At 43.5% G+C, this 25,101-nt stretch overlaps 2 protein-coding genes across 2 annotated transcripts; one reads left to right on the top strand and one right to left on the bottom strand.

Moving 5' to 3' along the window:
• The first annotated feature begins 509 nt into the window (after nt 1–509).
• On the top strand, nt 510–6,705 carry slc24a1 (solute carrier family 24 member 1). The gene is made up of 9 exons (XM_084555481.1): nt 510–1,817; nt 2,777–2,836; nt 3,104–3,212; nt 4,452–4,532; nt 5,198–5,286; nt 5,459–5,743; nt 5,830–5,919; nt 6,104–6,270; nt 6,358–6,705. Exons 1-9 carry the CDS (start codon nt 774–776, stop codon nt 6,605–6,607), a joined length of 2,175 nt encoding a protein of 724 aa, XP_084411607.1. The 5' UTR covers nt 510–773; the 3' UTR covers nt 6,608–6,705.
• Nucleotides 6,706–8,045: 1,340 nt separating this feature from the next.
• On the bottom strand, nt 8,046–24,922 carry dennd4a (DENN/MADD domain containing 4A; the record flags this gene model as incomplete). Its single annotated transcript, XM_084555746.1, has 29 exons — nt 8,046–8,843; nt 9,278–9,342; nt 9,453–9,615; nt 9,889–10,006; nt 10,540–10,924; nt 11,170–11,345; nt 11,457–11,548; nt 12,038–12,257; nt 12,361–13,142; nt 13,821–13,931; nt 14,791–14,913; nt 16,051–16,195; nt 16,297–16,425; nt 16,532–16,738; nt 16,923–17,055; nt 17,285–17,418; nt 19,023–19,043; nt 19,486–19,631; nt 20,064–20,282; nt 21,095–21,195; nt 21,557–21,732; nt 22,047–22,191; nt 22,302–22,360; nt 22,520–22,586; nt 22,705–22,943; nt 23,721–23,890; nt 24,010–24,079; nt 24,183–24,429; nt 24,612–24,922. The coding sequence occupies 29 exons, from the start codon at nt 24,920–24,922 to the stop codon at nt 8,707–8,709; spliced, it is 5,091 nt and encodes a 1,696-aa protein (XP_084411872.1). The 3' UTR covers nt 8,046–8,706.
• Nucleotides 24,923–25,101: the final 179 nt, after the last annotated feature.

Raw genomic sequence — 25,101 nt, 5'->3', positions numbered from 1 at the left:
CTTTTATTTGAAAAAAGTTTCATAATACAATCTATGTATTATTCCCAAGTGTAAACTCATAAAATGATGCAGTCGTGCAACATAATACTATTTGATTGAATGAACAATTTTATTTGAATTTAAAGTGACTATTACTAAGGTATACGCGCACAGTGAGAGTGAGACAATGTACATAATCCTCTTAGAAGACTTCAGGTGTTAGGTATTATGCTGATCCATTGTGAAGACTTGTTCTGTGTCCTACATAACCCTAACCCTTTGCAAGCAGGTTTTGTTTGGTCCACAGCGTCCAGCTGCGAAAATCTATTTTGAGATATTTTTTCGTGCACCTGACCTTGCAAGACATAACTTCTATGGTAAGTTTGCATTAATATTCACATATTTGTTTCTTAACTTTGATTTGATGAGGATATTAATCTAGCTCCTTGCCGCATGAAGTTTTTGATTCATTTTATTCCCTGGTCAATTGTTGCTTCCTTGTGCATTTAAAAATGTTTTGTCAGGACACGTTCTGAATGGGCTTATCAATGATGTTACAACAAATCATGTTAAATTCTTTCAAAATACTACCTGCTGTCTAAATGTCATTTTATTCCCCATGCTTCCTTTCATTTACAACAGGCTGGGTTTTCAAATGAGTTGAGGATGTGACATGAATCACGCAGCTGAAGTTTGGAATTCTGTAACCCCATGGTCTGCTGGGGAGAGAGCCGGACTCTACCAAAGACCATTTATGCAGCTTAATTCAACCTAACTACTGGCAGAACTGCAAAATGTATTGTACAAGAAGGAAGCGACTGCAGCTGAGCAGAGTTCTTTTTCTCCTCTCTGGGGTTTTCCTCTGTACCCTATACCAGCTGACCATCAGTGCCAGGCTGTATGGGCCTTTCCCAATGCCTCAGATTGGAGAGGATTTTGGAGAAGGTTCAACCGAGGGGGTTGAAGAGGCTACAGTAGAACCCGGAGGGCTGGAGGAACCTCTCACCGCAACACACGAGTTAGAGCCCACAGATCAAACAACTCCACAGATGCAAGTGGTGCATCATACGGTTACAACTTCAGATTTCAAAGCACCCACCAGCACTGAATCACCATCATTGCCAACCACGAACCGGACTATTGTGCACTGCATCTATGTGGCCCCTGAGCCTCCACTCGAGACACCCACACCTGCTCCACCTCCTCCTGTAACTACCATCTCTCCAGCTCCCCCTGGTGAAACGCCACACATAAAGGGTGAATACCCTGAAGATATCTTTTCTATTGAGGATCGTAGGCGAGGCTGGGTGATCCTCCACGTTATTGGGATGATGTACATGTTTGTGTCACTTGCAATTGTGTGTGATGAGTTCTTTGTTCCTGCGCTGGGGGTCATCACAGACAAACTGGCCATCTCTGATGATGTGGCAGGAGCCACCTTCATGGCTGCCGGAGGTTCCGCCCCTGAGCTCTTTACTTCCTTAATAGGAGTCTTCATCGCCCACAGCAACGTGGGCATCGGCACAATTGTCGGTTCAGCAGTTTTCAACATCTTGTTTGTGATTGGAATGTGTGCTTTGTTTTCTCGGGAGGTTCTTCGTCTAACCTGGTGGCCACTTTTCCGAGACGTGTCGTTTTACATACTTGACCTCATCTTGCTCATTATCTTCTTCCTGGATAACATCATAATGTGGTGGGAGAGCATGCTGCTGGTGACCTGCTACACTCTCTATGTCGTTTTCATGAAATTTAATGTGCAAATAGAGCGAGCCTTCAAGACCCAGCTCCACAAACACAAGAGCATTGTCAAAGTTATTGCTGTGGAGGAACCGGAATCGGTAAGCACTCGTTAACAGAACTTGTATGAAATCAGTCCTGTCCCACTGTCTTTAATTGAGACAATAATGAGTCTATTTTTTGATACTTTTCTCCATTTCCATTTGACCAAACTTGTCTAGAGGCCCATAAATGTATTTGCACTGGCACATGGTTGAGCACAAAGTTATGGAGCTTTAAAGATGAATGCATGCCACAATAGAAGTATTCATATTGATGAGTTAAAAAATAATCAGACTTTAAGATATTGACAGCTTATTTGGTGTAACAAGTTTAGTATTTAATCTGGTTGGAGTAAAACCAATGTTGTCACATAACCGCACTCCTTTACGTTTTGTTTTCACGTAATCTTTGTGTTTTGTAACTGAAACAGAAAGGCACATATCTCCTCACTTCTGACATCTCTTCCCTCATCTGTAAACATGCTAATCATGCCAAAACAGTGAAATGATACTTGTAAAGGCCCTGGCTAACCAAAGCTGATCAACCACAGCAAGCTAATCCTTTGAGGAGCTGCAGCTCTGTACAAACTGTAGCATCAACATATACTGTGTTTAACCCTGGTAAGTGTGATTGAGGATTAATTTACAGCACGTAAAGCTCAAGTATTGGTTCACACTCAGGGTCTGGGATGAGCTGGATAGACGCTGAAGATGCGTAAAAATCAAAAGTAACTACTGATTGTTGAAAATGCTATTCCACATCATACATAATCACACTGAAATGTTTGTTAAGAGGATAGAGGAATACGTTTTAATTTTTACTTTAGCTTCCTTCATCTGTTTTTTTTTTTCCTGACATGTGACACTAACGAGACCATCCGTGTGTGCAGTGTGTGAAATGGGATGAGATTATTATTTACACAGTATATACTGATATTTAAACTCTACCAAAATGAAATAACTTTGGTCTATCTTTACCAATGAATGATTATTACTGAAAGAAACATTGTTGCACGCAGACAAATGGGGACGATGGAGATAATGCCCCTGCTGCTCCAGAGGACAACAATCGGTTAAAGGTAAAAATCAAACCAACCAACCAAGCAACCAGTCAGCTGAAAAAAGAGAAACACAAAAACAGCACCCTTGTCCCTCAGATATTCAGTGTTCACCATTTATCTATTTATTGTTTTACATCTTAATTGTCTGTCTGCAGTTCATCTTAACATCCTGTTAACAAGCCTCCCCACAAGTGCTCATGGAAACATGCTGACATCCATTATTGTCTAACGGTGCTTTGTCGCTGTCTGTGTAGCTGTCGTGACCTCAGTCGTCTCTTTCCCCAGTTGAAGCCAGCCCTTCAGCGAGGGGGGAGTTCAGCTTCTTTGCACAACAGCACCATGAGAAACACCATCTTCCAGCTCATGATTCACACATTAGACCCTCTCGGAGAGGGTGAGTACCATTTGACTGCAATGAATACCTTGCCGACTGATAACTGCTTTTACAATGACTGTCTACAATGTCCTTCCCATTGTAAAATGGATTAACAAAGTGTCCCACATGAAGGCAGCACTAAGTCCAGATTGATACTAAGCAGATAAATGCCTACCTCAGACCATGGAGGGATCCATTTGTAAAAAAGGATCTCAGAACACAGGTACAGGTATATCTCTATTACTGGAACCAGCTGCACTTATAGATGTTGGTCTTATCTGTTAAATGATTTAGAATATGCATAAGTAATCAGATGCAATGCTAACTGGTTAAACAGTGTAATGATGGTCTTTCGTTCAGGAAAATAGCTTTTCCTGATACGGTTTTAATTCGTTTATCAGTCAATGGATGATATACTGGAGTAAAATCGCTTGCAGTGAGACCATTGTACAATATGTCCCCAGTTGTCAAAACTGGCTCCCAGTTTTCACATCTTCCGGGCCTCAGTGAAGCAAAGAGTCCACTACTCCAGCGCATTAATCAGCTTTTTGGATGAGCCTGTAAAATCTGGATCACAGCTACCTGTCACAGCATCAACATGCTCTTTTTATCTATGTTCAGTCAATGAGCCTCGTGCTCTTGGAGACATCTGGTGACATGGAGATGCATCCGAGCAACGTAACAAATATGCGTGAATGAGAATAAGAATATTTATTATCATTGTCCGGTAAAAAACGACGAAATACAGTTTAGCAGCTCTTTGGTTCGGAGGCAATAAACATAGAAAAAACTATAGCATCAATACACAATACAATACAATAACTACCTAATGCTGTCATTCAAAGAGGAGAACGTTTAAAAAAACATTTTTATTCCACTGTGTATTGTGTGATTATCTGTATTCACTGCTGCATTAATATGGGTGAATTTATTCTAAAACACTTGAAAGTTTTCTGCATTCTTCCTTTGATTAATAATTTCTGAGTGCACGTGTAATGAAAGTTGGCAGAAGAAAACCTGCTCTTTTTTTGTTTTGCTGTGTTTCTTGTTCCATTAATGAGCATAGTCCCTCTTTTATGAAACTGATCTGAGCAGCAGTAAAGGTTGTGCTGCTGCTGCTGCTGTCGTTGTACTGGTGACATTTGCTAACTCATAACTGACTGTTTGTCTTCCATAGGTTAAATTATTTTTAGTGACACGCCTGAGCAATCCATCGCACCATTCTGAGCTTGTTTTTGCTTGTTTGATTGTTCGTAGGGAAATTTAAGGATAAGGCTGTGACTCTGAATAATGTGGCTAGACGGAAGGCAGAGAGCAAAACTCAAGACAAAAGTGAAGGTAATAAGGAAGGATGCAATGGTCATCCAATGATCAGGTGCCTTTCATTAAGCTTTCGGAGTCTACTCTTGGACAGAGGCTGACTGAAAGCTGCTCATCACTTGTCCCGCACAGCTCTGTTTCACATTAAAATCAGGCATACACAATTTCTCAACCCATGAAACTGAGTCAAATGGATTCTGTGGCTACTGAAAGATGGTGTGTCTATGATACACTGTATGACCTCTGTTATAATAGTATAACTTTATTGGCTTCAGTAGGAAAATCTGTCCTTTTCTTTATGCTGCTTGACACCATATCATAGATGGGTGACCAGAAGTGGAGCAATATTAATTGTAGATAGGGTATAATGAAACTTAAAAACAAGGAACACATGAAATTGCCTACAATGTACTGTACAATAACAACACACAACAGCTACTAAAGACTGAACAAAATGCATGTAAGGTCATGAAATAACATCCAAATGCATACACCTGTGAAGACAGTGAGTCAGTTCAGCCGAGTTGCCATGAGGATGATGATCTCATACATTATGTAAGTCCCATTTAACACATTCACTGCATTTCTCCATTTAACCAGTCTTCAAGTTTAAAATGACATCAGAGTCCACGCTGATATTTAAATGAGGGAAATGAGCAAAATGTATGGGATTCCTTTCACAGTCAATGGGAGGAAACCCGAGCAGACCAAAGAGCCGGAGGCTGCCCCAGCAACAGAAACGGAGAAGAAGGAGCCGCCAGAAGACAAGAAGGTACTCTCCAACCATGTCCTGAAGGCTGTCAAAAAAAAGCCCAGAAGTCAGTCTTTGATACCTGTCTATGTAAGAGTCAGTGTGCAGAGATACAACTTTTAGCAACAGTGTCTTTAGGCTAATAATTGTATTTTTTCCTCCTCTGTCCACCATGATGTCTGTCCCACCTCAGGACGACGTACCAGCGGAGCAGGAGAAGTCAGGAGGAGAAGAAGACTCTGGCAGCGACGAAGACGACGACGGCGATGATGACAGTGATGAGTCCAGTGAGGATGAGGATGACGATGACGATGACGATGAAGACGAAGATGAGGAGGAGGAGGAGGAGGAGGAAGAGGAAAAAGAGGAGCCTCTGTCCTTAGAGTGGCCGGACACACGGCGTAAGCAAGTCACCTACCTCGTCCTGCTGCCCATAGTCTTCCCCCTGTGGCTCACAGTTCCTGATGTTCGCAACCAGGTGAGAGATACAGCATTTCAGAGATCAGCTGTGCCGCTTTAAATCCCACTGCAGTTTGCTTTTACATCACTTACTTTGTCCGATAGAAATCCAAAAAGTTCTTTGTGGCCACCTTCCTGGGATCTATTCTGTGGATCGCTGTCTTCTCCTACCTCATGGTGTGGTGGGCCCATCAGGTCAGTTTCTGGAAACTAACCTGATTCTACAGATGGACAAAAAGACTCAAAACCTAAGGCTGAGCACCCATAAATCTAGTCATCATGTTACATTAGGACTAAGATGGTGTCCTTATCTTGAGATTAATGTTTGAGTCAATTTTTGTAGCTTCTATCCGCTTTAAACCCCGGTTTGATCCTGTAGGTGGGTGAGACCATTGGCATCTCAGAGGAGATTATGGGCCTGACTATCTTGGCAGCAGGAACCTCCATTCCTGACCTCATTACTAGTGTGATTGTAGCGCGTAAAGGCCTGGGGGACATGGCTGTGTCCAGCTCTGTGGGCAGTAACATCTTTGACATCACTGTGGGGTGAGCATCCCTAGCTTGATCCGTCACGATTGAAAAGTAGTGACCGAGCACACTGTTAACTGATCTCCTTTTCTCTTTATTTTAAAGCCTACCAGTCCCCTGGCTCTTATACTCATCCTTCCACGGTTTTGCCCCAGTGGCCGTCAGCAGCAACGGGCTCTTCTGTGCCATCGTGCTGCTCTTCCTCATGCTCCTCTTTGTCATCATCTCCATAGCGACATGTAAATGGAAGATGAATAAGGTGCTGGGTTCCACCATGTTTTTCCTCTACTTTATCTTCCTGGTGCTCAGCGTGATGCTGGAGGATCGTATCATTATCTGCCCCATTTCCATCTGAAAGCGTGAACAGACGTTTTCGACTGCAGCCGTCATTCTCCGCGTTTGTGACCTGAAGAAGAACTGTATGGGGCAGATGAGCCTGGATCAGGAAATCTAGAGAAACCGTTCAGAACGCTGCCCTAGTTGCTTGCCATTGTTGGCAGCCACATGTCCATACATTGTCTCACTTTTAGTAACAGTGGCAGCTTTTACATTAAATTTTCCATCGCAGCAGGAGTTGCATATAGCATAGACATGTGCAGTACAACCACTTGACATTTTTCACTGTTTACACAACACTGTTTATAAAATGAAGTGAGAGAACTAGAATATGTGCACACTTTGGAAAACGTAGGTTTCTGAATGTGATATTTTGTATCATATGTAAATGCGCCAACAATTGTTTTATAATGTTCATGATAGACAACCTGAGCTTGCTTTAACTTAGTGTTTTATCAGTTTTGAAAGAAAAAGGCAGACTCAGCATCCATAGAATAAACGTGTTTATTCATAAATGAAGGCAAACTAGATCCAGCCAGGGAAGAAAATCGATTTCTTTCTTTTATGTAAAAATCATATCAAATTACTTTCTGTGTTACAAATGATAAATAACACTTTGGAAACATTGCTCAAATTGACAAATGGTGTAAACAACATGTAGACACACAGTTATGTTTTGGTCATCAGTGTTTTTATAGTCACTTAGTTACAAGGTGGTTAAAATGCAGATTTACACGCTGTGTTTATTCCGAGCACACAGCCGTACCTATTCCAGCACTGCGCCGGCACAAGTTGTGGCGAAGTCCAGTAATAAGCCGCGGAGCCGCAGCGCTAGGCAGGTTTTTGTCACTTAATAATGGACAACGATATTATAACAATAAACTATCAGAAAAGTGATTTTGAATCAGGGCAGGTCAGAGCTGTTCAGTCTAAACACATGTATATACCTTCAGTGCAAAGAACTGCCACCTGTTTGAAGAGACAGTAGGTAATATTAAGAGATTAAATTGTCCTTTTCCGCGCTGTACGTCACATTAAACGGCGCACTGTTGTCCAAATATCTAAAACCGACATCGACACCATACAGTGAAGTCCAACAAGAAACCTACAAAATATTAGAGCCAAAAACTCCGTACATGTCTATGACTCCATTTCAGTTTTAGTAAATTTATTTATCAAAAACAAAATGAGCTGATTTAACCAACAGAAAACATTTATTTTTACTTATTTGTCTACTATTAGTTCGATTGTACTGGTTTTTATGAACCCTTTATGGTCGCATATAACACATAACTTATTCAATCCTCACTTTAAAAAAAGGTATTGCTTAAAAAACTGTAAATAAAACTATTCCCTTTTGGGCTCTTTTGGTACATTGTACAAAAAAAAAAAAAAAAAAAGGATTAACAATAAACATTGTGCATATACAGAAACTGAGTGTTCCCTTCTTGTTTCAGAAACGGTAATCTTCAGATGTCAGTGTATTCAGGCGTGCGACCATGGCCCTGTCAGGTTTTCAGGGTGCACACGGGGAGCAATTGATCTGCTTTTGTTTACTGAATCTATCAGACAGCGCAGTAAGTTCTGCAGCCACCAGATAAAATGTGACTTGAGCGTGGGCTGCCGAGCTGCAGCGTTATGTAAATGAGAACGAACGGCAGGAGCTCATTTTGTCAAAGTGCTTTGTAAAAACGTGAATGTCTAAAAGCAAGTATTTATAACGCACACACACAAAAAACAGTCTTAACAAGGTCACCGGGACCACTGAGAACTTTTGACAACGTGATCAGACACTTACAAACCTTTTCACAGCTTCGACAGAAACAAAGGCATAAAATAGACTGTGTAGTAACTGTACAAACATTTCACTATAGCAATACTGAAAATACAGTAAAATTTCGAAATTTACAAACTCAAGACCTGTCACTTCATGCCTCTCAGCTCTGGCAGCGTACAAGAAACTCAGGGGCAGTTGCATTAAGTGTAATTATTTCCCATTGTGCTTAAAAGAGCTCAATGCTCCAGTCAGGTGAGCTGGTCCTGAGTCTGAAGTGCAGTCCAATAAAACAGCAGCAGATTGAAGGAGAAATCATACTAAGACAGAAGAGGACAAGACGCTCACAAGCTGGGCTCTCCGAAAGTCTTCCTGCACTCCATGACCCCCGCTCCGGGGGGCCGGTCACAGTTGTGTGTCAGTTTAACCTGGTTGGGGGTTAGGCGGTCATAGGCCAACTTGTACTCCCGGTCAAAAGCATCTGCAAAGAGATAAGGGTTTGTTAAAGCTGTGCACACACACACACACACTAGGTGAAATAAATTCATTAAAGTCATTAAGCTATTTGACAATGCAAGAGATTATCTAAGAAAGGACCAGCTTTGTGATGCTGTGCTTTGAATTATATGCTAATTAAGCTTAATCCTAACAAAATGAAGTTAAGTTATTACGTTTTTAACATATTAACCATTTTAGTTTAAAATATTATCACATTATGTTAGCATACCCTGAAAGTATTTAGCCCTAAATCAAAGTATGCGCCTCCAACCTGGTGATGGCACTACATGAACAGTTAAGGATTCATCTGGAGTAGACACGCCGTCAACTTTGTGCCATAATAAGCATTAAAAACAAAAGAAAAATTAACCATTCCATGCAGCTATGACTAAACAGGTTCTCAGATTTTCAACTTACTGATATTTATGTTGTTCTTTCCCAAAGCCCCCAGTGCAAGGAACAACAAATCTCTGTAGAGGCTCCTTTTTGAGATAAAAAGAAAAGAGAGAGATAAGTAATTAGATTTTCCATTCATAGCATCTTCACTGTTGGGCTTTACACACTTTACATACTAATATGTTTATTTCCTCACCTCTGTCTCTTAAAACCCAACTCGGGCCCCAGGTGTTGGATGATCTGGCTCATGGGCTGATAGACGTCGCTCTTCTTAATGCTCCTCACAAAACCCTGCAGGAGCTCCACGGTGAAGAGCTGGCCTTCTTCACACAGCCCAGATCGAACCAAGGAGCTGGCACCTGAACAGAGAGAGAGATAAATAAAAGTCACCCCGATCAGAGGCTCGTTCGTCTTCGTCACTCAAAATAAGCCCTGAAAGCTAAAGATAAAACTGGCCTGACTAACGGGAGTCGTGAACTGAATTATGCATGGTGTTCTGGTTCCTTAATATGACTTATTTAATTTGCATGTAAATATCTGACCTTACCAGCAAATCACCTTTCTGAGAGTCGTGTCAACGTTTGTAAGACAATGTAGGACAGCCTGTGAAAGTAAATGAAGTAATAACTCACAGTGTGTGTTCCACAGGACGTAGCAGGGTTGAACTTTGTCTTGGTGCAACTTCAGGTTGTCCCACATAATCCTCACAAGCACCTGCTTACTGTCCTCTGATGAAACGACCTGAGGAGACTAAAGGGAATCAGATTTGTACAAGATTAATTCCTCATTGTGTCAGATCCTAAAGATAGAATTTTTACTAAGTTCCTTTTAAGTTCCTAAAAAGTTAAAAAGAGGCCTTCCTAGTTAAAATGAGTCATGTGTTTTGACAGTTTAGTTTTTTAAACCAACACTAGGAGTCACCAAAGTCACAGTAACAAGTTGTGTTCATGGTACCTGTTAAACCACAACATGTCTTTCTTATGCTTTGGTTTTTGAATAGATTAAACAATTTAGATATGAAGTGTACATTTTTAAGCTATAAAAGTGTCTTTTTACCTTTGAACAGACACAGGCTATCTGCCTTTCCAGTCTTTGTGCTAAGCTAAGCTAACCAGTTTCACTCTTGTCACGCACACAGGGGCACTGATGTTCCCATTTAAATCCCGTCAGCCAAGAAGCCGACTAAATGTATTTTCCAGAATATCCCACTGCTCTTTTAAAACAGAGCTGACGCGGCGATGGCTTCATCGTTAATGTGCCGTTAATTACACTGACATATTTACCTCGTTGCCATGGCTACAGTGCTGGGAGGCCAGGATGAGAGCCGGCAGGTTACTCGGCAGCTCCAGCCTCCTGAAGTACCACACGAGGTTCCAGAAGACAATGGGGTGGTGGTCGACAACACCTGGCGATGAGAGCGCCTGGTCGCCCTCGTTCACCAGCAGACTCTCCAGCTCCTTCCACAGAACCAGCGGGCTCAGGTAGGGCACCGTCACTGGAGAGGTGGTGGAGGCTGGGGCGGAGGACGGAGCGGACATGCTGCTCTCCTGCCTCTGCAGGGGGGGTGCAGGTGACTGAGCTTCACAGTCTGTCGCAGACATATCGGCCTCGGGGCCAAGTGGCACAGACGTGTCCTCCTCTTTAACAGGATTACTTTTCTTAGAAGACCTGAAGGGAGACACGGGGTGGATCCGTTTAAAGAGGCCATACTGTTTGCGTGCTATGTGTGTCAGGACGTTTTGGAAAATGGTGACAGACAATAGCAAAACACTCTAAAAATAGACAACCTAGCACAGGACATCAAAGGTATTACACCTCACATCATACTGGATTCAGCATAAAACGATGAAAGCACCTGATTAATTATTCACAGCCTTTGTGTCCTGTGTGCAAGTATACAGTGTAAAATGTACCTGCTCTGTGGTCTCAGGTCTTTGATTTCCACATTGAGGAAAGGCAGGAAGGCTGTGCCGCAGAACGGACAGGTGCTGTTGAGATTTGAGTCGTTGGCTGTCCAGCCTGCCATTATTTCCTCATCGTACACCAGGCAGTCACACGTCTTACAAAGTGAACAGCTGGACATCAGAACCTGCATCAGAAAGCGTCAGGGCCGAGGAGAAATGAGCACTTATTAGTGTCTGAGCCAGTCCACAGAGTAATATCTCATCTGAACGGGGGCTTTCAGATTCGAGTACATTACCTCCACGGTGTAATTGGGCATAGGCTGGAAACGGCTGGTGTCGGGGGAGGAATCTGGAGTGTGAGGAGCTTTGGAGGGAATTGCCAAACCACCTGAATGCGATGGAGGATTATAGAATTAGACACACGAGTCACAGCCAAGTTTTAACACAAGCTATCAAAGTTGGAACGTCTAGATTAAAAAAGGAGCCTCTTCATCAGAGTCTGCAATCAGTGGACATTTTGTTCTTGTGTTACAAGGTCTCACACTCCTGTCCGTGTGTGCACGTGAGTGTGCACGCACGTGTGTTTTTGTTTAGCATAGGGCCGGTGGCTGGGTGCAGAAAAGACACACTGAATCAGCCCTCATGTCTGTTGGCCTAGTTTCACATAGAACAACACCCAACTCTTTCCATTACTGAGCCCTACTCTTACTCTAAATTTAGATCGTCAAGATGCGTTTTTCTTCCAACCAACACAATGCTGCAGTTACGACAGCTGTGCAAAGAGCAAGTCCGTAAGCCCTTCATTTTCTCTTTGGAGATATTTTCACTGAAATGTTTCGTAAAACTATAATTAGCATTAGAAGGACGTGCAACAAACCAGAGAAGGAGTTGTGTCTGAACACTCTGTTGGGTGTGCTGGGGCTGCCCAGGTTAGCAGGGTAACCTCCGACTGGACTTCTCCTGGCCCGGGACACGCTGCCATGCTGGGGAGAGGTGAAGCCGTCTGCGTCGAAACAGGAGTCATTGTCAAGCAGCGAGGAGCATTCTGCCTCTGCTGAGGTCAGCGAGGACACACTCATGCGGTCACAGTTTGCATCCTGTGGGACACGAAGACATAAAAAGTAAGCCACATTACTAGAGCTCATTTTGGAGCCGGTTATGCTGGAAATATTCATTCGAGTGAAATGGTACAATACTAACTTGTGTTAATGAAGTCTGGGAGGACAAACGGGAGTAGAGCCGACTGGCCTTCTCCGCTACACCCTTCCCTGCTGATATGACGCTGCTCTTGAAGATGTCCAGAGTTGGGGTGAACAGTGAGTCCACAGAGAATGATGAAGCGGAGGGGCTGGGTGATGATGGCGAAACCAAGGAGGAAGGCCTCTCCCTGTCTTTGGAACAGACACCCAGAGGAAGAGACGGTGACGGCCTCAGCCTCTCCTTGGATTTGACAAGCAGTGGAAGCTGTGTACTGGAGCGTAGCAGGGTGGAGGGGTGTGGTGTCGTGTGAGGAGATGAGGCAGTGCCGAACAAAGGGCTCGAGGGGTTCTGTAGGTCCATGCTGTGTGTGCGGCTGCTCAGGGGGCTGTTCCCATTATTCATGTACGACTCAATCTCCTCGGCGAGGTTGCGGCGGGCAGTGGGTGTGCTGCCGTTGTCCTGGTCACACCCTTGTACCGTTGCTGTAGCCATCTGTGACAGGGGATCAAATCCCACCTTGACACCTGTCCTCTCCACTGCACCGCTGCAGCTGACACTCCTCTCCGCTACACGTTTCTGTTTTTCAGTCTCTGTGTCCTCCTCCTCTACTCCGTGTAGTCTGTCGGAGGCAAGCTGATGCAGCTTGGCTGAGCTGAGGAGAGGCACGTTGAGCCTCAGAGATCCGCCAGACAAGTCTAGAGATTTGGGCCTCTCTGTCTTTGGCAAAACTCCACATAGAAGAGTGTCATTAGATGGACTGGAAGCCAGTCTACTGCTACTGCCTGTGACGAAGCACATTTTGCAGGACATTAGGATCAGTGATGCGTGAATACACAGTTAAAATGAAAGTCTCTTTCTTAAAAGTACCTGCATGGGCATCTAATGATATATAGTATAATGATAAAAAGCTTAAAAGAGAAAACGCAGGAAGACATCTTTGTGTATTTGGCCAGTAATTCAATTCTACTATTGCAAAACATTAAATCTGATGAACTATCAGATATTGGTGGTAAGCTGCTGTTCATGCCAACATGAAGCTATTGCATTTGGAAATAGGGGGGCAAACTAGCAGCTGCGTGTTCATCTACGCCAAGAGATAAAGTAATAAGCAATTAAGCCATCGATGAAATGCCACCCCATTCAGTGAGGACTACTGATTATGAAGACCGGAACACAGATTGCATCAGACACGTCATTATCGAATTATGGACAAATACTGTCGCGCAAACACACACCTCCTTACGTAACAGATTCATCCATCAGCAGAATCTTTTCTCAGAAAAACACCTAAATATAAATCAGCAAATGGACGGCTGAAGAATAAATTACGCCCACGCCGCAATACGACACTCCAGCTTTTAAAAACGGAGCATTCATTTTGCTGCCAGTGGTGATTCACTTAGGCAGGAAAAGGGTCTCCAAGTGTCAAAGATTAGAGATGAAAGCTATCAATAACTCACCGGACTGCCTCAGTCCTTTGTCTTCCACCAGTGCTGCGTTGTCAGTGTCTCTGCCGCACAACCTCTCCTCCTCTTTAGACAAAGAATCGTATCCCTGGTCTGATTGCCCACCTGAAAAAGATACGAAGCTTTAGTCCTCTGGGAGTTATTTTTTCGTATTTTCTCCCAGTGTTTAGTTTCATCCTCCAGTAGGAGTGGAGTGAACTGAAACTGCACTATTAGTCTCCATGGATGCTTTATAAAGAGACAACTGATCTGAGTTTTGCTTCAGAGGAGCCTTACGCTTTTCCCTCCAGCTTATATCACGCAGCAGTCCCAGAATAGAAAAGCAAGAGCAGCAGAAAAGAGTCCTTTTTAAAAAATCTTCCACTATTCACAAGGTCAAACTACAGGTAAAGGTACAAACCTAACCCACTGCGATTTGTTGTGCCAGATTTGAGTGGATCATACTGTTCATAGAAGAGTCTTAGCCTGATGATTTACTACTATAAACCCCTTGTTTCTACTTTTCTATTTCTACAGCCTATTAGTTGTTATGTAAGGAAAAGGGCACGTCTACAAATGCTCTTCTCCTCCTGAAAAAGACTTTATGGATATTTTTGCTATTACATTTTATAACTTTATTTTGAAGCACTATCTTATTTACTTATTATTTGCACATCATGTATGCTTTTCACAGCTCAGATGGGTGCCTTAGTGCTGGAGCCTTTCCCATATTTCTGTGAGCCTCAGGTGACTGGCAGAAAACAGACTGCGTAGAGCAGAGTAATGTCAAAACAATTCACTGGACTAGCAGCGACATTTAAGCTGACGCGTTAAGGTTTATAAATCATGCAGTTTGGCCACTTTTAAAGAAGAAAATGAAATCAAACTCAACCGGTTAGAAAGAAGACGAGACACCAAAAACAATTATTAAGGTCTTAGTGTGAAATTTATGGAAAAAGAAAGATCCAGCGCCGTGAATTCCTACCTGTACTAAATCCATCGTCACTGGAATCCATTTTTGTGAAGTCAGTGTCGATGGACGTGCGCTCAGCTGAGTCATTAGCGCTGTCCAAACTGCCATGACTGACTGTGTCAAGATCACTGCCGTCTGAAAGGACAAGAGAGAGGGGGAGAGAGGCTGAATAAATGACAGAGAACCAACGGGATTATGAAACCAGAGCCCAGCTCATGCGAGATCAATGTTTAAACTCTCAATGCACTGTGGTGTAATCGTTATCATCCTCTGCAGAGCTGCTGGAATGTTCTGTATGCCACATAGCTGTCATCATGATTGAATGCCACCCGACGTCGAAAGATGTTATTTTTGACTCAAAGGAGGACAAAACTAAGCCCGAATGAGCCGTGCTAATTTACATTATTTACTCATGTAAATGTATTCATTTACATTAACTGTAAACTCACAGAAGAATTTCACTGGACTAAATGAAGGATGGACCCGCCAACGTGAGCACCGGCACAGTATATGGGGTAAAGCACCATGTTTTTATTAGAGCCCCTCAAACGACGTGTCATTATGGTAATAAGAGTCTCTTCGGGACGTTGTGGGAATTAGGGACCGACATCAAGAGCAACCTGTGCGCCGTGATTGCTGGGGAGGAAAACCTCTTCATTCTATTTAATTAGTGTCATTATAGAAATGTGGACTGGGAACAATATGTGCTAGAGGAGGCTCGAGGAAACCTTGTTATAAGAGCAGGAAAAAGCCTTGAAGAAACGACCGCTCCCGCAGGATCCCACTCAATTACATGTGTTCATTAGGAACTACAGTAACCAAGAAAAAAAAATCCACTGTTATCAATCTGTGAGTTTTTTTCTCCAACTGAAAAGTAATTACTGCTGAACTTAATGCAATCACAAACACCTTAAGGCCTGATTAGTCTTGGGTGCAAAGCAACGGGTTCTTGTTTCCTAATCTGTAAGCAGTCACTGTGGAAGTGCATGATATACTTTATTATACTGCGATTGGGCATGGTGGAAGTTAATATGAAACCTTCTGAGCATGTCTAACAACATAAGTGACGACTGAACTGACTCTTTTCTACAGGTTACGAAAACTCTTGTTTAGAGCACTAGTGTGCACGGAAGCATTCAGGGCCTGGAGTTAATTTACTGTTTTCAAGGTGACCAGTGTTTATGGATGTATTGCAGTGATTCCTGTGGTACCAGCCAAAATGATCCTTAAAATTAGGGGCTATTAGAAAAAGTGAAAAGTTACAGCTCTTACCTGAAAGCTGGGGATCTCTGTGTGGAGTCTGCTGTTTTTTCCCCGCTTGCTTGAACTGGAGCACGCCTAGGACCACGTTCCTCAGCTTTCCCCACAGAAAGTAGCCTCCTCTGGTGGTGGAGGGCCAGGTGCTCTCCAACACAGCCTGCACAAGGAAAATGTTACAATACATACATTTTAAGACTTAAACGGTAGAGTCACACCATCCTTTTTGCTTACTGTTTCTGTTAATGGCAAATCACACACCTTGTTATAGTACCCGTAGGTGATAGCATTGGGTTGAACTCCAGCCTTCTTCATCTCAAACAGCACCCTGACAGCCAGAACTGGCTGGCTGTACTGTCCACACAGCTGCAGCAGCACACGGTAGCACACCTTAGGCAGAAAAGTTTCACATTAAAAACATCCTCATCACAAAAAAAATAAAATAATGCAAATCTAAATATCTGTATTGTTTTCCAATATGCAGACGTTTTCCTACCTCATCGGGAGCCTGCAGCTTCTTGTCCTGCATCTTCCTCAGCACATCGTAAGCTGTCCGCAGAGCTCGCACCTTCGAGTGGCAGTTGCCCACAAATCCTGGCAGGCAGATAAACCACAGGCCGTAGCAGTGGCGCAGCAGACACTTGGACCACATCTGAGGCATAGATGAATAGGTCTTGGCCATCCTCTGAGCTGATTTGATCTCCTGGGATTAAAAAAAAAAAAAAGATCACATGCAGAGATGCTTTATTGCCCTTTAGCAACGAGACCTGAATTCACATTTACACCTGTATATTAGTTCTGTTGAATAGGTGTAGCAATAAAATAAGATTAAATTGCAAACATAAATATGTTAAAATAAGGACGTTTTAACTACTCCTTTGGCTGACCTGCTTAGAGCGTCTAAAGATGGCTGTGGGGCTGGCTGGGCTGCTGTGGCGTGAGGCTATGCTTGCTGAGGAAGGGTTTGGCCCCTCCAGCGGCTCCAGAAGCTCAGCATTCAGGACAGGGAACCCAGAATAGCTGCAGAAAAGACGTACGCTCACTTAAACACAACTCACTTAGACACATCAATCCTTGTACAATATATTGGGCCGTGATTTTCCGGAAGCTTGAGCACCAACATAAGCATCCAAAAGCAGCTCAAAATAATCACACAGCCCTGCGGCGGTTGCCAAGAAGTGCACTTGAAGTGTGGGAGACAGAGAAAAATGAAGAAACAGTCGAAAGAAATCGACCTGCAGTGTGGTACCTGTAGCGCAGAGGATGCTCCTCTCCCTGCGGTAGAGGAGGCAGCTCTGGTGGGTTGATATAGACCGTGTGCTCACTGCGGTGGGATTCATCCAGTTCAATTAGTCTGGTGTCCTCCGGCCGTTCACTGTCCATCTGGTTTGCAGGAGAAGCACACATTAATCATTATCCCTAATCTTTCCACTTAGCTTTGTTACAAGCACAAATCTATAGGTGTTAATGCTGCCTAGAGGCCCGCGCTCATTTGATACTGTAAGGATCAGATCACATGTGAGGTTCAGTGAGGACAAACACATGTCTGTAATGAGCCCTTCTACATCAGAAATATGGCCTATGCCCCAATTCCGTTTATCTAAAGGCCTCTGCCAAGGCAGAGGCTTGATCCCATGAATCCTCCAAGACTAAATGAATCTAGCCTGCAGTGACCTGGACAAAATTGATGCCACGTCGCTCAGGGGACATGGAACCATTTAACTGTACAGCTTTGGCAGCACCACTTGATACTAAACTGTCACATTTGTTCATGACTGACTGATCTGCTGTTTGGAAAGAAGTGTTCCCAGCGCCACTGCCTGCTTCGCAGCAGCAACAACATTAGAAAAATAGAATAGCAAAAGCATACACGTTTTTTTTTTTTAAGAAGAAACAACACAGAATAGCTGAGAGATCATAAACAAGGACTGCTATGTTGATGTGAAGTCAGTGGGCTTACATGTATCGATTACCAGCTCATCTCTGGCATGAGTTTCACCAAAACATTAATATTATGTCACCAGCTCAATAGTCCCCCAGTGGTACTGCGTTACAGGGTTTGTTCCACTCATTTGAGTGGATGATTCAGTCAACCGACTCTCACTGACCCGCTTGCCCTCGCTTCGATTCTGCTCCGTGTTTCTCGGCTTGTTGCCCTTCCTCTTACACCCAAGAGCTCTTTCTCAATCACGCAGTTGTTGTCAACCTCAGCAGCAATGACGCTGAATGAATCAATGCTTCCACTTCTCAGTAATAACCGCAGTGACCATTAATACAGGAGTTCTTACTGTTCGTGCAGGATGTAAACTTCCTGATTGCACAAGTTTGCAAGCACACATAGATTTTTTTTTTTTTTCCGGGGGATGTTTTGTCCTTTTTTTTTTGCAAGTGCAACAAAACAAGTTGACAGGTTGTATTCATAAAAGCTGTCAAATCGGCAAATAATTACCGCGAACTAACAACGAACACAAGTTGCCCACGTCCCATAGGATTTCAACAAAGACTCAGAGCAGTTCAGTAAATAAGGATTAACATCCCCGCCTTTGTCCTTCCTTTATATTATATTCCACAGAGACTACTGAAGTCAGGGAAGCACACAGAGTAATCTCAGCAAATGCCAAGCACATATAATTAATCTCATTGTGTCAGGGCTGTAAGAAGGGCCGCTGGGAGAGAGCGGAGCAGTTCTCAGTTCTTTCTAATGACACCTGGTTCAATAATGCAGATTTCTGTCAGCTACCCGCGAATTCAAGACCTTTCCTTTGTGCAGCCCCTGATTTAACTCGCTAACATTTGTTCAAAAGAATGTACACACACTCACAATGGAAAACACTTTGTCAAGGAAAGCTGAAGCATTTTGGATATACCAAGACCTGGATGACTAAGAGCCTTCACAGACACTTTAATTAGGATCACACTGGCTCATATATGTCACTACCAGTTAACCACAAAGTAATTCACGTATAACACAGGCTCTAGTAGCTTACCTTGCTTCCAGTGGTGAATAACTAACAGGCAGGACCCATGACAACAAACAGAGAAGCAGAAAGAGACAACAAAAGGCAGAAAATTAGGGGACAGCGGAACGACCAAAGAGATGACAGAAAAACATTTTTAAAGAGCAGAGAAAATATAGATGACAAAAGCTTGATGCAGTTGTTAATGCGAAGCTCAAGGGATATGTTGAGTGTTAATTACTCTGTTTATTTCTGTTAGTTCCTGTCACTTGCTTGTTAACTCCCCCAAATTAATTGAAGGCCACGATAAGACGGTAACTGAAAGGACAGCATTAATCTTTCCTCTAAGTGGATCTGCTTTTTGCTGAGAACTTCTGCAAACGGGTGGAGTCTGCAGTGAATATCGTTCATTTGTTCCTAACACGGCAAAATGATTGGGCTGATTTGTCTCTGACCCAGAAAATCCATAATAATGATTAGTTGCGTGCCTCACCTTATCCACGCACTCATCAAAGAAAGCCAGGCTGGCGTCTTTATCGCTGACAAAGGAGCACTCCTCGATGAAACGGCTGAACATTTGAGTCTTAGTCATGAGAGAGTAAAACCTCTGGTGGGAGCGGTCTCTGCTCTTCAGAAAGCCTGCGAAACAAAACACGTTACTTAATGACAAGCCTGAAAAATAGGAATGGATATCACTGTCATGATTATAAATAGACACATTTAGCCGTTATGGCATATTTACGGGGTCAGGTTGCAGACTTAGCATTTACGGGAAATAAATACTGCGGTATGAAACAAGTTGTTCTCCACTGCTCCTCTTGCATAAGAGCACACAGATGTGCTAGGACATTGTGCTATTAATCACAGAGGCTTCTCCGGCTTGTCATCCGGGCCTAATTTCCACTGAGGCTTAAGCTAAATCACCGGAGTCATTTCAGTGATTTAGGACAAACTTTGATGCAACAACTCAGACCTTAACCCCCTAACCTACACAACACTGAATCACACAGGGGAGGGAAACAATAACTTGTTTGCATGTTTGAGATCACATAGGCTGAGACTGAAACTCACCTTGGATGTCGAAAAGAGAGCTGGCATCTGTGGTCTTCTCGGACGGGGCTTGGGTGATGGGCAACAGGTAGGAGCGGTAGCCTCGTAGGATGGCTGCCATGAACCGCAGGAAGGCCTCCTGAATCTCCAGCTCTAGAGTGTGGAGGCTTTTTCCGCCGTTAAGCTCGCTGTCAGTCACCGTGTGGTCCATCTGCACGTCTTCGCGGCTTAACTGTCCACCTGAGAGCACAAAACATGATTTAGGCACCGTGAGCATGTAAACTACTTGACAGCAAAGAAATGTGTCTGCAACAGAGATATACTGCTTGGGTGAAGTATTAACCTCATGGCAGCTAGCTTAGCTTAGCTTCCACTGTAAATCAGCACTGATGTGATGAATATGTACAATAGTGGAGTGGAAACATTCCCAAATGTGACAAGTGCACGAAACAAAACTTTTGATGCATTTTGAAGGTGGTACAGGAAAAGTCAAAGTCCTCAGCAATCCAATCAATAATTCCTCAGATATTTCAGGCTGGATCAAAGTGATGGAAAGACCAAACGAAAAACCAAAAAATTAAACTTTTAAAAACTGGCCCATAATAGACGATCTGACATTATGTTTCCACCTTAAATGGAAAGTGGCATGATAAAATATCGTAGGTCAATTAATTTGTCTGAATCAAAAAGCTTCTTTTTAGGCAGGGATTTAGTTTCTATTGATGTTTAACCACCACAATGAAAGAAATCCATTGTCTGAATTTCACTACAGACAGGATATAATAGATCTTAACACATCCAGACACATGATATGGTGTAATCTGAGAAATGCAATTCTGGGAATCCCAATACTTTTTAAGTATATAAGTGACATAAGGGGAAAGATGACGAAGGTTGAGTTAACCATTAAGACGTAATTACAAGTCATCAACAAGATCTTCGAGAAGTTGTTTTTGTGTGTCCGGTGTGTTTTCCTGTAAAGTTGAGGCCGACTCAGCAGACTCAACTTAAATTATTCATGAAACCACTAAAATGAATCAGACCTGACTCACCTTCTGTGAGCTGCTGATGGAGCTTATTCAGGGTATTGAGAAGATGTTTGCAGGCTCTCCTGGGCAAGATTTTCCACGTTAAAGCCTTCTTGTCGTCTTTGCTGAAAGCACACCATATTGTTTTCATTACACTGGAGGGCGGTCAAGAAATATTGCAAAAAGATAGAAAGAGGGAGATGGATTCCCTTCACATCACCACTAACAGCTTAATCTCCTTGCAATAACGCTTTTGAATTGATGTGGGAGACCAGCGGCATCCAAATGGGCTTTTGTGTACATTAAGCATATTTGACATTCCAGCTCCGATCATTACATAAGAGAGGCCCTTGCTGCCAGATATTGATCATCTTTGGAATAACTTTCAGACCAGACCGATAAAATCATGGAGAAAAGAGAATGTCTTTGGCTTAAAATTGGACACGGCTGTCTATCACGGAGCGGTTGCAGTCAGAGGTCACTTACTGCGAGATGGTGTTGGTGTCCAGATCCACGCAGCTGATGTCAGTCGGGGGCACGTAGAGGTCAAAGTATCTGGAGTCCATTCCCACGATGAAAGGGCACGGTGCACTTAGCACGTCTGCCAAAGCCAGTGGGCACAGAGGGATGTAAGGGCATGGCCAGTGGAAGGGAAAGATCATCTGAAAAGAAGGAGACACATCCGTTAGCATCATCAACAGATACACTGTGTGGATGAAGGATTAAAGTTAAACACTGAATTACTCAGCGTTCTACCTTATTTAATTTTCTTCTTGGAGATTTTTTTAAGCGTATTTCTTTGAAAAGGAATTCCCCAAACATTTTTAGTCCTGATACCCCAGAGGGTCTCCTTTGATGTGAGCTCTGCCTCTTGCCTCATCCACAGTTGGACTTACTTTATAATCACATTAAAGACCACCCTCTTTAGCGGTGTAATCAGGAAAGGTGGACATGAAAAAAAGAAGTTAAGACTTACAGACACGAGGGCCTCAGTAACACTGGTGAGTACAGCTGGTCGCAGGGAATGAACCAGGATCTTGTGCTCTGTGACAGCCAACACAAGCAGGGTGGCTGCATTTTTCGGGCCCAGGTTCAGCAGTAACGTGGAGAGGCTTCCACCGCTGTCGCATGAAAACGCACACAGATAAAGCCAGATTGTTCCAGATTAGGAACGGAGCAAATACAACAGGTTTTCACGGTGTAATTTCGCAATGAATCGATGTTGTTTTACCTAAGAGGCAGTGGAGAGGACACGGGTTGGCTCAGGATCAGGCTGTCATGTGGAGACAGCTGTGAAAGACACAAAGGAGAGAATTAGTGGGTTAGTGCGTCAGTGCATGAATGATTTAGCTTGTGGCTATGGAGTGTTTAAAGGCATTCCCGTAGAGCCAAATAAAGCAGCCGTACGGAATTGAAGAGATTTCCTCGCTCATCAAAGTTTAAGCTCACCTGCACTAGGATGCGTGGTCGCTGAATGGAGGGAAATGGCACATTTTGCATGAAGTGAGAGATGTGCCTGTGAATCAAAGATAAAAATAAAAAAAAATCAATGAAAAGAGGCACCAATTTGTGTAAGCAACAAGAATAAACCAACTTAATATCAGCTTCTTTCAACATTTGTAAAACTTGCTAACTTTTCAATTGGCACAGCATGTGGTCCAGAGATGGAATATCGATAGAGGAAAGTCAGAAAGCTCCTGAAGGACTGGAAGAAGGGCCAGTGAGAGAGCAAGCAGATGCTCTTGTTGCTGTAAACATTTCTCGTCCCATCGGATCCAAGATCAGAGCTTGGCAGGCCGAGCTGTGAGCGCTGGCGCTCTGACAGGTTCTCCTCTGAGTAGGGCTCATAGAACTGGATGGCTGCTCCGTACACCTGCACACAGAGGGGTCGCTATGTAAGAGTGATCATCAGCATAAAGACCAGTACATGCACAAGGAGGCAAACTTTACTAAGGCAAACTCTACAGTGGCCTTTGAAAGAATATGTTCAGGTAAGATGCTGTGGCAGCTTCAGGAGAGGGTGTTCATCGAGATAAAAAAGCTATATCAGACTCCTTTGAAGATTCTTCTCCCAGATAAATAAACTAATCATTCCAGGCATGAAGTGCCAAGAGACCAGCCTGCAGACTAAAGGTTCCAGGAAAGAGGAAGAGAGCACCGAGGCACACAGCGTTTCAAACCTGCGCACCAGTGGAAGTGGTGCATGGGCCATCCATTATTCAAAAGATGAGCTTTCATGCTGCATTGCTTTCAAAGGCTAACAACCTTTTAGTATTCCAAACTCAGCAGTGAGACTATTTTTGATTCCAGCCAGAGTTTTAGAAGTTGATTAGGATTGTCTGGCATTCTTAAAAATACTACTGCAGTTCATCACCAAACTAATCCGTAAGGGATCCTAATGCGCAGTGAGAAAACGTACGATATTGTATTGTATTAAAGAGCACAAAAAAAAGCTAATGTGGACTTAAGCAATGGTGACGTAAATGAAACTTAGCCAGACTGAAGGGAGTGGTGCTTTTCTTGGCATTGTCAGTATGTGAGTTTGACAAAGGACATATAAATGTAAGTGAAATATACAGAAAAAATAAAAAAAACATTACGAGAAAGGGACAAGGTTATAGGTGACAGTAATGGAAGTCTGTGGTTCTACCTTTTCTCCAGAGGCCCCCGTTAGTACAAATGTGGAAAAAACTGGCAGGGAGTGTTTGGTGTGTGCTGGCCAGCACTCGATCATTGCCCCCATGGGAAGGCAGAACATAGGCACTGACTCGGGCAGTGGGAAGGACTCGTAGTCCTCTTCGGGATACCGACACAACAGACCTGTGCACAAAAAACGCACAATCCCAAACATAAAGATATTGATAGTTACAGACACATGTCTACAATCAAATGTCTTCTTCTGTTCTTTTCAGTAAAACAAATCGTGCACTCTGGTTTACCTGCTTTGTAGGCAATGGCGTTGGCTTTAGCCAGAGACTTCTTATAACAAAGGTAGACTGAGGATCCCCACTGAAATATGGAGAAAGACCATCACAGATCAGTGAAAAGCTGCAATACTTGTACAGACATGTTTAAATAATACATGGGAATACTTTTTAGAGCTCTGTCTCACCATGCTGCTGTTGAGGTTCTTGTCCACCTTGCAGAAGGTGTGAGGGGGCGTCTCCCCCTTGCCGGGAATGATGATGCAGACATCAGTGACAGCCAGCGAAGTGTGGGGCTGGCTCTTTGGAGCGCGGCGGTAGGTGATGTAGATGCGCTGGGAGGACGAGTTGCTGATGTTGGCAGGGCGACCTGAGGGCGTGGTCTGGACGATGTGACAGCCAGGCTTCAGCTTCTCTTTCCATTCGTACAGGATCCTAAAACACAAGCCAGCGTTAGACGTTTTCACATGACACATTTAAAAACTTAGTGAAAATATTCACCGAAGAGTTGTCACACTAGAGGATATGTTTAAGAGCAGATTACAGTGACCCTAAGCAGAGAGGTGATTAGTGGGGCTGGGTTAGTATAGGGTCAATGAGTGAGGATTACTTCTTACCCAAGATCCGTCAGCGGAGGCTTATCTCTGCCTCGCTTGAAGCACAAAAAGATCTGTGGGCCCCTGAGGCTGGCTCCATTGAGCTCTGCGGAGAGGCCAGAGGGGGTGCTTTCCACACAAGTGAAGCCCGGGGGCACCTCTTCACCTAGGGAGCGGATCACCACAGCAACGTCGGTGATGGGGGCTTTGGGTTTCACTGATTTGGGACCGGCATCATCAAAGTGTAGATCCTCCTCAAGGGGCTTGGATGAGTCGGTGAGGCCGGCAACCACAAAGTAGTCGGCTACACGAGGCCCTTTATCCTCCATCATTTCCCATTCCCACTCTGCAGGCTGGAAGGTAGAGAAGGAGAGAGGGTTTCCATTATACATTTTCATCACATTTCAAATGGATTCCAGCTTTAAACAAGTGGGAAATGGGGTTTTGCCACCAGGAAACAACCTAGCTTCAAATTCCCTCCGTTGCATTAATTGTTTTTTTTTTCTGCTCC

This window comes from Chelon labrosus, assembly GCF_963514085.1.
Source record: "Chelon labrosus genome assembly, chromosome: 11".
NCBI lineage: Eukaryota > Metazoa > Chordata > Actinopteri > Mugiliformes > Mugilidae > Chelon > Chelon labrosus.
This window is presented reverse-complemented; position numbering and strand designations above follow the sequence as displayed.

Coding starts and splice junctions, on each gene's coding strand:
- slc24a1 (XM_084555481.1), top strand. CDS start 774: ATGTATTGTACAAGAAGGAAGCGACTGCAGCTGAGCAGAGTTCTTTTT. Junction 3,213..4,451: donor ATTAGACCCTCTCGGAGAGG/GTGAGTACCATT, acceptor GATTGTTCGTAG/GGAAATTTAAGGATAAGGCT. Junction 5,287..5,458: donor AGCCGCCAGAAGACAAGAAG/GTACTCTCCAAC, acceptor GTCCCACCTCAG/GACGACGTACCAGCGGAGCA.